Consider the following 14,991-nt stretch of genomic DNA (forward strand, 5'->3'; position numbering starts at 1 on the left):
TTTGACCTGAGATTTGCGTTACCTGTGTATGAAGATCTGATACAAGTGAAATGCAGCTTTGGCGATAAAAGACAAAGATTGGCTAGGAAGAGGTGGACGCAGCAAACAGCACAGGGACACAGCCCACATCTGCAAAGGCTCTATACTATTCAAATCCAGCTGCAGCCAAATCGTGTAAGAAATGTCGGGGCCCCTGGAAATGTGTGGCACCTTAATAAACACACACAGTACCATTACTAAAATACATCGAAGGAAGAAAGCACAGCAGAGAGATGGTGAGCTAATGGGAAGGTAAGAAGAAAAGAGAAAAAAGAAACACTGCTTTCGCCATTCTAAGGAACAGATTATGAAAGACCAGTAGGCAATAAGGTATCAAATTACATAAACAAACTAAGTAAACTTCATGCGCCCAATACAAGGATTCAAAATGGAGAGTAACATAGCCACTGGAGCTTAGAGGGATGGAACCCTCTTTAAAATCAGCTTCCTGGAATGTCCAACTGCAGGCGGAGAAACTATGCTATACAGAAGAACTGCACACTTGCCAGGCTGACTCTGCCCTCCTTCTTAAAATACAAGTGAACTTGGGACTTTGGTAGGACAACCCGTGTTTCAGGAACTTCCCCTGGAGGCCTGGTTCTTAGCATAAGTGCAGAGTACCCGAGTGTCTAACAAAGTTCACGAGGATCCGAGATGAAGCACGAGAAGGGAGACAGGACATCTGGAGCATTCCCACCAATGGATGAATGTATAAAAGGCATAGTGACAATCCAGTTCAGGGTCAGTGAGAATCTACCGGCACAAGTGGGCAGGAGGGAACTCTGGCGAACTGCTTGCAAATCCCAGCCAGACTGGGTATGGGGCAGATCCGATGGGCCTCTGCCTGGAGTTTCCAGCTCCCATCAGCCACCATGCCAACTCTACACACTGGCCAGAGTCCTTCCTCTCCCTCCCTTTTCTAACTCTGGGAGGCTGTCAGGATCCTGAACTCACAGGAAACTTACTCACCCCTGGGGTCTCCCGGAGAGTGTGCTGTGACAATGGAAGGATATGCTTCCTGATCGCTCCACGCTACCTGGAGAACATACTCTGGAACTCAGGGGCCACAACTTTATGCTGGGAACTTGGACGCATCAAATGCAGATATTTAATGCAACTTAAAAGTCAAGCATGTCCATCTCTCTACTGTAGAGGGGAGTTTTAAAAAGTATTATATAATTACTAGGCTATACACAATCAGTAATGTCAACTAAGAGGCATAATTCTTACCCATGTAAGAATCTGTACTTTTTCCAACTGTAAAAAGTACAAAATTTTTATCCAAACAGAAAATTAAACTCGATCACTTAAAATTTTTAATTAAAAAAAGTTTTCATCTACCACTAAAAGAGTAAATAGATAATCCTTGGTCCCTACACCTTTTGGGCAAACTAGGCCTATGTTTGTAGTACTTATTTGGGCTTCTATTTTCTTGAAGGAATCAAGTCCTGCTAATACATACAGGAGGGGGAAGCGAGGTAAACATGAGCGTGCCGGCCGCTCTAAGACGAGCGACCTCAAAGATTTAAACGTGGTCCCGAATCCTTGAATAACAAATAAACCAGCGTCTGAAGAAGCCTACAGGTCTTGAACATGAAGAGCCTGGTTAACTGTGGTCACCAGCACTCAGAGGCTGTGATAACAGACATCCAGTCCCACTTACTGCTCCCAACTTTATGGCTGTAGTTTTCACATTAACTGACAAATTGAAGCAACTTCACAGCCATAATAGCACATAATCCTCGAGATCTGTGTGGACCTCTGCCGTTTACCGTCCTGTGCTCTGCACAGTGCCTGGACTGAACAACGTGTGCTGAATAAATCTGCACAACATGCCGCCCTGCACAGTCTTCCTGAATCCTCACGACAGTCTTGGGAAACAGGAGGGGCAGCAGTTGTTCCCATTTCACAGGAGGGGATGTTCCCAGATACCATGTATTCATAGTCACTAAGGTTCATTAGGCACTGACCGTATGCTAAGCGCTGTGAATGTATTAACCTAATTAATTCTAACAGTATCAATATATTAATGAGTGTGTGAACAGCACCCCCATTTTACAGATAAAACTGAGACACAGAGAAATTAAATAACCAACACATAAATATTGATATCACGTTAACGGACTATTACTATTAGTAACTAGCACCAGAACTGAACCCAGGCAGCTGGCTCCAGAGTCCATACGTTTACAAGGCAGACAACATCCTGCCTTGAGATTCGCCTGCTCAGCAGTATGTATCTGCTTTGGCCTTGGTCACATGGCTAGTTGATGGCCAGGCCAAGGCTACTCCTGTCCTCCCTCCCGCCCCCATCCCTGCCTTGAAAGGTACTGTCAATCATTGCCTGCAAAAACAAAGCCACCCTGGGCCTCACCACAAGTCGAACCAAGTGAACAGAGAGGGCATGTATGCTGATGAACTAACTCTTCATAGGAGCCCGGGTCAGGAGCAAGATGGGTCAAAGGCCTGAGTGTGGAGGAAGCAACCACTGAAAAACCTCCAGGGACACTCATATCCAGAAACTTACTACTGAAGACCCACCTGCTGTGTACCACAAGGCCTCTTACATGTCACCAAAAGCCCAATGTAAATTACACAGTTAATTTTATTGAAAAGGATGTTTACATTTCACTAATCTTGGGTTTTAATTAATTTTTCATTACCATTCTAGGTAAACCTCATAGTCACAGCACATGCCAGAGCTCTGTGATTCCACAAGCGGATGGGAAATGAAAGAAAGAAACACACAGCCTGTCGTGTAGAGATTCATTATAAGAAGGTTCTAGCAGACAACCTACCTTAACAGAATATAACACAGCCAATATTTTAGCAACTAGCCAAAAATATTTAAATATATTTGCATTAAATGTAGGGTGTTTCATTTGCCACACAACAAATCGGTTCCTAAATCATTCTGCAAAGTGAGCGTACACTTATCTTTCCACACACACATAAACTGGAATAAAAGCTTATATGCCTCTATATTCAGATAGCCTCTCGTAGGCAAAAAATAGCAGCAAAGCTTTTTGTAGAAAATGGATCAACATGCAGTGATTTTCTTCCAAGCATCTCAAATATCAAACGTAATCAGGCATTAAGTACGATAACAAGACATATTTACTGAGAAACTTGGTGTCTGACTTACCTGTTGGGTTTCTATCAAAGAACAATACTGGAGCTCTCAAAATGGACTCGAACATTTGGTTGTGCAAAGTTTGTGAGGAACTAACAAGGACGTAGAAAACCAACAGAGATCTGGCGATGCCAAAAAGGACGGCAGATACAGTTAACCCTGAAATAGAGAAACCACTCAGCACAAGATCTCTGCCTTTTCTTCAAGGATGCTAAACCATGCCACGCAGCTTATAAAGATATTATGTAAATACTTTATTCCATTAAGCATCTGGGTTCTAAAAGAGTTTAATGCATTCACAAGGTACATTTAAAAAGAAGAATATCAAAATCATGGTATTCCTCTCATTAAACAGAAACCTCATGGGGAAAAACATCAAGTGTAAAATAACATTTCATTCAAGGATTTCCTAATTCAATTATACATTCTACTAAAAGCTCAGAAGAAAGATAATTTTAAAAAGTAGTTGATGGTCCCTTCTTCGCATTTGAAATCTTACTAATTACAACATGTCTCAATCTAATATTGTGATATGCTTTGGTAACAGCATGTGAATTAACAGGTAACAGGAGAAATGATTTACTACCATTTCCTTGTAGACAAAGCCCAAGTAGCTTTAAAGAATCTGACAATACCACACTAATTTTCAAGCAGAAAATCTACTTCTAACTAACTGAATTGTAAGAAAAATACAAATTATAAATAATCATCATTTAAATTCCGTTTTGTTAGTGATATGAGTACTTACTATGCACCTAAAAATTAAAATACCCTCCCCTAAGATCTTTTGAACTCACAATGCTAAATAGAATAACTTCTGTAATAAATATTCCACCAAGTACTTTTTTCCCTTTAGATGACACAACACTTGTTTAAACCCTGAAAACCGCTCAAATTCCTGGATTCCATCAATAGGCACTTTCCTTAGCCCACCATCCTATATGAATGTATAACAAAATCCCTTCCTTCTTCCTTTAAGCCCTCATAGTCCACCAACTGAGAAGGTAAACAGCTAATGGGCTTAGATTTCTTAGCAAGAGATCAACGAAATACACACAAAATTTCAGTGAGTACGTTCTTACAAAGATAACTCACTCTATCTTTGCAGAAGGCTTGTGTGAGTATTTCCCTGTGGGAATATTTAAAATTTTAGATGAGGATTTCCTTTTAAAAGCTACATATATTCTAGGCACTCTTGTGAAAACAGACAGCCATGTTAATATTAGCCTGGCAAGCCAGAAGTTAAATTAATCGCACAGTTGCGGACACGATAACATTGTGATCTCAAGGTAAGAAAGACTCGGAATCCTAATTCCCAGACACTGGATTTCTCCCTGCTTAGCTTCTCTCTTAAGTAATTAGTGAAGCCCAAGAGATGAGCAATGTGGCGAAGGGGAGTTTTGCATACCTACGAGGGAATAATGCTTTTATGTGGGGGCCCTTGCTGCCAGAGGATTTCATCCAAGGTCCATAAAAGCCAAGGTTTATTCAGAAAGAATTGGAACAATCCGAACCACAGGGTGGGGATCCGTTTCTAATCCTCTTGCCCATCCATATAATGATATAAGATTTAGCTAAAGCAACCTATTAGAGTAGACAATAGCCACATATTTCCAGTGGCTGGTTTTCTGAATGTGCAATCCTGGTTTAACTTCCAAAATCCAGTACAGAGCAAATTAAGAGTTTTCATTCAACCTCTCTCTTCTAGTAGATTTTAAAAATAATTATTCTAATTAATTCACAGAATAAATGCGACTCAGACTCTTAATCTGTTAAGACATTACTGAATTACTCCTGGAAGCCCTAGTTGCTCACACAGGCTCATAGTAAGCACCTCAGACTCTCGTATAATAGACCAGATGATTCCATTTTACCTGAGTAAATTCCTAAGTACCAGTATAAATCGAGTTTTTCAGTTACATTTCCTTGTCCATTAACAGTGACATTCAGGGCACTCTGTTCATTCGCCCTATGGAACAGGGAAGAAAAAACATTACGCAATAGATGGAATTAGGTAAATACAAAAAAAAATGAACCTCGATTTAGGGGTCATGTTTTATGCTGGAAAATGTTTCCCAGCTCACAAGGCCCTGTGTCTGTCTACCTTATAAAAATTCAATTTGAATCATGACTTACAGTTCTCAAAATTGTCTGTAAGGAACCCGCTAAGGGTCAGACATCAGGAGAGACCATGGGAGGGTCACACCCACCAGCAGGAACTTTAACTTTTCTTCAGGGAAACTACGTGCGGATCAGAAGAGGAGGCTAAACAAGCCCCATCCCCCCCCGCCCCCATGACTGTGTGGGAAACTGAGGATTCGTGTCGATTTCTTAGCACTTTGGGTCAGACCAGGAATCACTCACCAGTATGAAAGCCACCAGTCCTGAAGGACGTAGGCAACCTGGAGCAGGAAACAACAATCACTCAAACACTGACATGACTGACCCCCTCAAAACCCCACTCACTAGAATGGGTGACGGAAAGGCTCCAGAGAACGGAGACGGCCCTTCCAGCTCAGGTCAGGGGCAAGCCCCACACCCCAGAGAACCACAGGTCAGGGAAGGGCATCATACACTTTAAAATCTTTAAAAGACTTCAGATTTTTCCTAGAATCTCTCTGTCACGGACACACAACACCCAGTAAGTCTCACTTATTTTGCTCCGCACATATTAACGCTTTTCAGTGCAAATCCCAGTGGACTGCAAAATACAGTTAATAATTGTATAAATGTCAGGATTTTTCAAAGGAAAAAAGCTTGACAGGTACTGTGATGGTCAGTTTTCTGTGTCAGCTTGGCTAGCCCAGTCTCCAGTGACTCAGTGAAACTCTCATCTAGATATTGCTGTTAAGGTATTTTGTAGATGTGGTTCACATCTATCGTCAGAACTTAAGTAAAGAACATTGCCCTGAACAGTGCAGTGTGATGGGCCTTCTCCAGTCAGACGAAGGCCTTAAGAGCAATACCTGACGCTTCCTGGAGAAGGAAGAAATTCTGCCTCAAAACTGCAGGGTCAGCTCCTGCCTGGGGTTCCAGCCCACACACCTGCCTTTCTGATTTCAGATTCACCCAGCTAGATCCCACAATCTCACGGAGTCAGTGTTCTGAAATAAATCCCTTAATATACATATTAAAAATAATAATACAGTAAAATAAATAATACAGTATAAAGAGTATTATAAGTCTCAACCTTAGGGCACAAATCGAAATAAACGTCCTTACTTACCTGAGCTGCGATGTTTACTGGAATAAGGAAAAGGATGATAAGCCAGGGAGCACCGGCTGTGAAGTAATTTTTGTAGGCCTTAAAACCGACTTTTCCTTCCAAACGGCTCTCCTCAGATAGTGTAACCTGTATATTCTCAGTCTGGAAAGGAAAGGCAGTGAGAGACAAAAATATAAATAATGAACCCTACAATTTTTCGAATTCAACAGTGACCTCCACTGCAAAGCTGTGGGGAAAGAGACACAACTTATATGCTGATAGGAGCGTGCAAGATGGTCCACCTCCCACAGAGAAAGGTGTGGAAGTATCTAGCCAAACCATGTATGCATTTACCCAACCGTGCTACTTCTAGGAATCTATTAGAGATAAGGAATACCATTTACACAATGTTCTTGGGGACCTTTGCTTAAATTAGAACACCATGATTGATAGCCCCCTTACAACATAACTGATTAAACTATAAATGCAGAAGCTTTTTCCAAAATAATTATACAAAATGTTATGTAGCTAAAGTACCCCTCTAGTTTATTTATGTCACTCAACTATAGAAACATAAAACAAAGTGTGGGTTCAAAATATTAGTTAAATAGAGTAAACTGAGGTCACACTGTGAGCTGGAGACATGTGAGTTTGGATAGCAGGGGAACAGCATATGATCCAAATCTGTTTGGTTCCTGAATTTCAGAGAGGGATTCCTGAGTTTGGAATGTGAGCGACTGACTAATCTGAACACTTATCAGAATCATCCAGGCTCCCGGGTTTGGATAGTGAGGGACTGGATATCGAGGAACACCTGTGCATGTTTCTAAGGGAGATCTAGTGCATTTCTGCATTTCTGTCTGGAGGACTTAGAATACATTATAGAGTCACATGGGCTATGGATGTCCTGGGCTCTATGCTGGCCACTGGAAATGCAAGGTGGATAAGGTGTGGTTCTCGGTCTTGAAAGATAAGAAAGACAGACAAGAACTAACTCCAAAGTGTCTACTATGTGTCAGGTCCTTTGGACATGCTACCTTTGGCCTATCGCAGGCCATCTGACAATGGGGAAAAATACCACCATCAGTCACCTGCACTGCCAGAACATTCCAACATGTAGGAACCGTAGCTGATTTAATGTAAGTCATAGCAGGCTGGGTATGAGGGGTTCTTCAAATTAAGCCTCTGGATGAACAAGGGAAGCCAGGGTCTACCAGAGCAAGTACGATTTTAACTATGGTAACATGAAGAGTTCTAATGTCAATATCACATGCATCCTGGAATTCATAGCAGTAGACCCACTACGGGAGTCCATAAGATTCTCGACCCTACACCCAAAGAAGAACCCTAATCAGGCTTGCTCCCTGCATGCTCTTTTAATTCTACCAATTCCACGGAATAAGGCCTAGGCAACTTAGGATCTACTTCGGGACAAACGAAGATGTCACGCGCGGAGCAGACTGAAGGTCCACGAGTCCACCGAGAGCAGACAGACCAGGGCATTTGCAGGATGACAAACTCACATCTTGGTCCTCTGGAGCGGCATCTTTCAACGAGGGTCTGGAAGACTGTTGAGACCAAACTGAGGACTCGGAAAAGGTGCGATTCCTCAGAGCTGGAGATCCTGGAACTGTAGATGGCTCAGTCTCCTCATTCTCCTTCTTTAAAATGGAACCAAAATCTATCCCAGATTTCAGGAACTCAGTGTACGTCCCCTTTTGCACCATTTCTCCCTAAAAGAACAATAAAGAATTTGAAAGGAATGCATTTGCATTTGATAATACTAATATAATGTAAATACTGGTCAAGAGAAGTAAATTAATCTTAAAGTATGATTTTTGTTAAAAAAATGATCCTTAGATCTGAAATTCTGGTTAACAAATCCAGTTCAGTTCAACTGAACTGAGCATTCGGTTCTCTGCCACACCCTGCGTTAGGTACTGGGGGATATGAAAGAAATGTGTGATCATGAATTTAAAATGCAGACCACTGACGTAACTATCATGGGCATCTTCAGGGAAGCAGAAAGCACAGATGTTGGTGGGAGTATCAATATAGTCTGTTTAGACAACATGGGAATTGAGAGAACCCACGAGTGGCGTCGCGGCGTCTTCACGGTCTTTACAACCTCCCCACAAACGCAGAAGTTAGAAAATTCAATATTCCACCTGATAAAGTAGCTAAACAAGGAGGCCCTAAGACTGGGATGGCTCTAATGCCTTGGTACCCCACGCCACAAGCGAAAACTTCAGCCAGAACCAATGCACTTTAGTCTGAGAAAGAACTTAGGAACGAACAACCCATCACAAGCAGCCAGTCTTCCCCAAATCAGGCAACTGCTTCAACTACAGCCAGTCTAATCATTTTCTTTTAACATATGTGACACATCACTGCAGTTTCCCTCACTTACAAAGTTATATAAAGTAATGTGCAGAAGATTTCTATTTTTTCACCATACAAAAAAAGACACAGCTGGTTCATTCAGTTGCAAACAAAATATGGGAAATCCCAGGACGCAAAACTAAACAAAGGAGGGCAGCTCTGGTTAAGGCAGTATGGCTGAGTCCCTCTGCTGTGCGCCTGAAACTATCACAACATTGTTCACTGTCTATACTCCAATATTAAATAAAAAGTTTATACATACATATATATATATATATATATATATATATATATATAAAACTAATTTTAAAACGAGAGAATAAAAAAAAACTAAACAAAGGAGGGCATCTCTGGTGAAGGCAAGACAGATGGAAGAAGGTGGGCCAGGACCCCAGCTGATACCCCTTCTCACCCTATCCCCTGAGGCGGGCCACTGGGAGAAACCCAGTGAAGCCTTTGGGTACCACCTGACACTGCAGAACTAGAAAATTATTCAGGATATATTGTGTCTTGCTCCACTTGGGAAGCAAAATGCATACACCTTCTTGAAGGAAATTACAACTTTCTACTTAGTTATCTGTAAGATGCACAGGGAAATGACTAGTGGTACACAGAAAGCAATTTTACTCTGCAGCCAAACGTTGATAATTCTGAAGGGACGGGGAGGCAGTCACCCCCTCACTACTGTGAGAGAGGGACCAGACAAACAGTAAGGATGGACCCCAACTCACCCAAGGGTGCTCACCAGCGGATAACTGCTTGTTCTGACAGTACTAAAGCTGAGGGTGGTCTCCTCAGAACAAGCAACAAGGGGGCCCTGACACATCCACACACTGGTTATTCTGGTCGCCCAGGTCACTGACAATCACCGATTCTGTGCTCATTAATACTGCTAATGCTGGAGCTTTACCACACTAGCATCATGTCTCTGCATATGAAATTCATTATCCTCAAGTTGGAAGAATCTGAGGCCCCGATTTAGGGAGGAATAGAGGATCTGCATTTTAATACTCTTTCTTATGGCAGAAATTCATTTCATAAGTGAGGGCCTATTGGGACAGACAAGGGTTCACGATGGAAGTGCTGAGGAACACAGGCAAACAAGGAGCGAAGCATAAAACCACCACTAACTCGGCAGAATTCTCAATAATCTCTACTCAACCCCCAAACGCGTGAGTTGTTGTGCATTCGATGAATGGTGGCCCCCCAAAAAACATATGTTCAAGCCCTAAACATGACACCTCTGAACGTGACCTTATTTGGATACAGCTTCTTTGCACACCTAATGAAGGAAAGACGGCGTCATGCTGGAGTAGGGAAGCCTTAAATCCAATACAACTGATGTCCTTATGAGAAGAGAAGAGCCTAAGACAGACACGGGGACAATGGCCACGTGACATCAGGGGCAGAGACTACAGTCCTGCAGCTGTAAGCCAAGGAACGCCAAGGAAGGCCGGTGAACCCCAGAAGCTGGAAGGGAGGATTCTTCCCTAGAGCCTTCAGGGAGCGCACGGCCCTGCCAGCACCTTGATTTGGGACTTGCAGCCTACAGAACAGTGAGAAGATACATTTCTGTTGTTTTAAGCCAAGTAGTCTTCAGTACTTTGCTATGGCAGCTCTAGAATCTTCTCAACAAAACCAAGACTTCTGTTTCTGCTGTTGCCCGTCCAGCGAACATTGGAGGAATCTTTTAAATCCCACCTCAGACCACATCACTCCCCTGCTCTGGACCGTCCAGTGGCTTCCATCCCACTTCCTGGCCTGCCGCCCACTGCTCAGAGACCAGCGCCCTCCACGGCCCCCCGCTCCCTCTCCTCAGACACGCTGGCCTTCCTGCCATTCCTCCAACCTGCCAGCTCAGCTCCTTCCTTAGGACCCCCCTCCCCCAGGTGCCTGGATGGCCCGCACCTTCGTGTCCCTCAGGCCGAAGAGGCACCAGCTCCTCAGGGAGGAAGCCAGGATATCAGCCCCACCCCCTCTTTCATCACATCTGTCCCCATAAGAATGGGAGCCCTGGGAAGGGAGGGCTTTCTCCTCCTGCTGCACACAATCTCACACGTATCACACATAAAAAGATCTGAGCACTGAGACAAAGCAACTGGGTAAACCAGCAGAGTGGGCATCTCTAACTGGGGGTGCTCGGTTACCCATTTTGGGATTAATGAAAGATGCTCTTTAGGCAAACTGTATAACAAACAGGTGGATAAAAACATGTCTCAGTATCTCTAATTTCCAAATAATACACTTTGATTTAGGTTGTGGAAGGGGAAAATAAAAAGTTCTAAATCAAATAGCATCATTATCCTTAACAATTTTCACAGCAACACTGATAATTCAGCAACTCTGCAGCAGCACTTTTATACAGTTGAGGACTTCTGTGGCTTAGAGTGCAACAGGGACATTTCTAAGGGCTTTGGATCCATCCTCAAAGCCATGGATACCAGCTCTGAGAAAAGGGGGGCATAAAACTGAGGTAGAAAAGGGAGTTTACGAAGAATCCAAGGAGAGTGACCTGCAGGGAGGGCTGGCCTTCAACACAACTGAGTGCTAGCAATTTGCACAGACTTTTAGAAATTACTTACATCTTTCAGTATCAGAATCTGACTTGCAGCTTTTAGGTACTGCAACTGATGTGTCACTAGGATTGTGATCTTCTGATACAAGGCTTGACAAATACACCTACAAATGTAAAAGGTACAGCGTGCAAAAGCACGTTAGTGGAGGCGCTCCAAACTGGAAGCAGAGAATTTGAAAACATAATGAGAAAAAGACAAGACAGCAGTCAAAGTTCTTTACTTCAAATACCAGTATGAATACAAATTAAATACAAATATAAATCAATCAATTCAACTAGGTCCTCAAGTCAGCAGCAAGTTTGAATCTAGCTCCACTAAAAAATGCTAAAAAGCAGTCCAGTGAAAGACGCACCAACTGCTAAGCTGTTTTTCCTAAAACGGATCTGAACAATTATTTACATAGTTCACAGTGAAAAACAATGGAGCAAAACTGAGATTCCAAAAGTTGACTGAATTACAATACGAATTACTTTACACCTATGCTGAGAATGGGAGAAGAGTGATCTATGTCATGTAAAAATGGACACACTTTTCGTAGACAGTTTCCCAGGTGATTGTTTATGATGTACATATTAACCCCCCTAAAAAAGTCATAGCTTCTCAGTAACCTTAGCCAGATTGCATTTTGTAGACATTTCTTCCCAAATAACATTAGATTGAAAACAAATGGTATCATGGCCTTGATCAGTCTCTACAACACTCCCAGTCTCATCCAGGAAGTAAATCTTATTTCATTTGCACTGAAAACTTTCTGAATGTGAAAATGAAAGATGAGAGTCCAAATGGTCCACGTCACAGTGGAAGTCATCCAGTGGCTCAACCGACGCCAATTCTCTTAGCCAAAACCCCCTCAAGTATTCAAACTTCAGTGTTGTTTTTTTTTTACAGTAACCCCTCAAACTGCTCCACATTTTAAATGCAGACCCCTAGGGACTCAGCCCCAGGCTCATCCCACAGGGGTCTACAACCCCTCTGGGGAAGCTAGTAGCCGGATCCAGGGCTCCGGTGACCACAAGGCAGGGCTCCAGGCGTGTACGCTGGGTGCCTGAGACCCTCGCAGAGCAAACCTCAGGGACCTGGGCCACAGCTCAGCCTGCTGAGTGAGCCAGGTGCAGAGTCTGGAGGCAGCAGACTGCAGCTCAATCCCTCTCACGAGCCCGACAGCGTCGGACAAGCTACTACACCTCAGTGTCTTCATCTCAAAACAAGGCCAATGACAACTCACCCACCTGTTCTGAGAAATCAAACCACCAATCGCTCAGTACACGTCAGCCCCGCCTGCACTCCTCCTCACCCACGAGCAGTCATGTGCTCTGGACTCAGGACAGAAAAGTCCTAAAGGGGACACGCTGGACACTGGGTCTGTGATCAGAAGCGAGAGCTCAGGACGTAGACACATACACCATCGCTCCATTATGTCGAAACGGACTTATTTTCACCTTTTGACATGTCTTAGTTCAGATTTTGTACTAAATTTCTTGACCAAGTAAACACCTTTTCAGACTTAGCACTAAAGCTTTTCATGGAATTGTTTCTCCTAAATTCAAAATTATCTGTCAATAGCCACTGAAGGCAGATGTTCATCAAATCTAATGGGCTGCCATGTCCAAGACAGAGCTACCCAAAAGTTCTAGAATGTTTTCTTCCTGTAATTCCATCACAGAAAAGGTAATATAAATAATTACAATAAAGTGATCAGTTGATGGCTACAAATTTATTCCTAATTAAGACTTTTAATCCAAATCTCTAGGAAAATAATCTGTCTTCCAAGTTTTTAAGAGTAAAGATTTCCAAGACATACCATACAAAAATAATTGATTCAGGGATGAGTTCTTTAAGCATTATTCCTATATAAGGGCTGTGTTAATCCTATAATACTATATATATTCCTATATAAGGGCTGTGTTAACAGGGGGTACATCCCGTAGCAGAGTGAATCAAATAAGAATGAAAAAGAGCACCTGTCTACATTCATTCGTTCGACAGGCTTTGGTGAGATACCAGGCACAGTCTTAACTGTCGAGCATACATCCACAGGTGAAGGAAGCAGACGCTACTCCGCACCGTGAACAGAGGGACACACTGAACAAGTACAGAAGATGCACTGTCGGGCCGTGATGTGTGCTCTGAAGGAAAGCAAGGGGGGCTGCTGCCTCAGATGGGGGTGACACGGGAGCCTATCTGGGGAAACGTCCCTAGAAGAAGGCACAGCAGGTCCAAGGGTCCTGGGACAGAACATGCCCTGCTAAGGCGTCTTCATGCATTCACAGCTTATAGCGGGGTGGGGAGGACCGATGAACGGTCAAGTGCAACCCACCGAGGGCTGTGGGAAGACAGAAGGGCACAGGCTCCCCCTGAAGGAACAGGAGGGAAAGGCAGGGGCTCTAGCACAGAGGGAGCAGTACCTACACACAGACAGACAGACAGGTGTGAGAAAGGGCCCGCCACAAAGCCGGCACGGCCGGAAGGCCGAGTGGGTGTGAGGGCCAGCTGGAAAGGCTGATGGGGGCAGGTGGCAAAGGAGCTCGTTCTCCGTCTCAGGACCTGGATCTGCAGCCTGAACATGAGGGGCGTCTGTGAGGGGCCGGAGCAGAGAGGGCGAACCGCGTGGACAGCAGCGAGGGCATCTGACCAGGACAGGCCCGAAGAGCTGGTGACGCAGGAGCCGGGGGGGTCTGGCGACGTGGGGCTCTCTGAACCAAAACGGGGTCCACAGCTGGACACAGGTGAGACTGCATCAGTTCACCTAAGGCTCTAACCTTCTGTAGGTGAGAGAATCCACTTAAGGTTTACAACGTAGAGTTGGAAAATTCACAAACCTTAACAACCTTCAATATATATTCATGACTGAAGGAAACTGTCAACAGCAAGTAGAAGTGCACTTCGTTCACTTTTAATACAAAACACTCCCCATTACTAAGCTTCGACACGACCACCATCTTTCAGAGCACACTGTTCCATCCAATTTTCTAACCCGTTGAGAACATTCTCCAGTTGCTGCTGAGCGATTTCCTAAATTGCATTCGTGCTCCCTGCCCTAAGTTTCCCCAGAGAATGTGGTTCTGATTAGCAAACAACAGTCTGAACAAGCTTGCTTCTATCAAGTGTACATCCAAGGTCATTAAACCCAACAGCTATAAATACTGCCTCTGTTAGAAGAACTTGGGAGAACTTCTGGGGTAATAAGCACCCTGGGAACAGGGAGGCTGAACAGCCCGTGATGCCAGGAGGATAGGGGGTGGGGAACCTCTGTCACGGCATTAGCGCCCTTTCACTGAACCCGTGACAAGCCACAAGGCACTTCCCTAAGGGAAAATTCATAAAGTCACCATCAGGAGAGGGTGGGGAAAGGGAGTCAGATCAGAGAGCTGGAGGCCATGCCACGTGTCGGCTGCCCTGCTCTTGTGTGCTGAAAGATTCAGTGCTAACTTGGGCACTTTTTTTTATTGTGGTAAAATATACATAATGTAAAATTTACCATTTCAACTATTATTAAGCATACAGCTCAGTAGCATTCAGTACATTCAGACTGTCATGCAGCCATCAGCACCATCGATCTCCAGAGCTCTCTCACCACCCAAAGCGGAGCACAAGTTACACACAGACTTTGGTGGAACCCGCCAACGGCCCCTGCTTAGTGGATGTGGAATCCCAGC

General features: G+C 43.8%; 1 protein-coding gene across 1 annotated transcript in view; it reads right to left on the bottom strand.

The window, feature by feature from the left end:
- ABCC4 (ATP binding cassette subfamily C member 4) overlaps positions 1–14,991 on the bottom strand; it is a 220,749-nt gene that overhangs the window by 107,920 nt on the left and 97,838 nt on the right. The window contains exons 14-19 of the mRNA XM_060128752.1: positions 11,342–11,438; positions 7,901–8,110; positions 6,399–6,539; positions 5,537–5,574; positions 5,047–5,141; positions 3,185–3,331 (exon numbers count right to left, since the gene is read on the bottom strand). Coding sequence (XP_059984735.1) covers positions 3,185–3,331; positions 5,047–5,141; positions 5,537–5,574; positions 6,399–6,539; positions 7,901–8,110; positions 11,342–11,438 — 728 coding nt within the window. The remainder of the gene's footprint in view (positions 1–3,184; positions 3,332–5,046; positions 5,142–5,536; positions 5,575–6,398; positions 6,540–7,900; positions 8,111–11,341; positions 11,439–14,991) is intronic.

The sequence above is a fragment of the Lagenorhynchus albirostris genome, chromosome 18, assembly GCF_949774975.1.
Source record: "Lagenorhynchus albirostris chromosome 18, mLagAlb1.1, whole genome shotgun sequence".
Taxonomy (NCBI): domain Eukaryota; kingdom Metazoa; phylum Chordata; class Mammalia; order Artiodactyla; family Delphinidae; genus Lagenorhynchus; species Lagenorhynchus albirostris.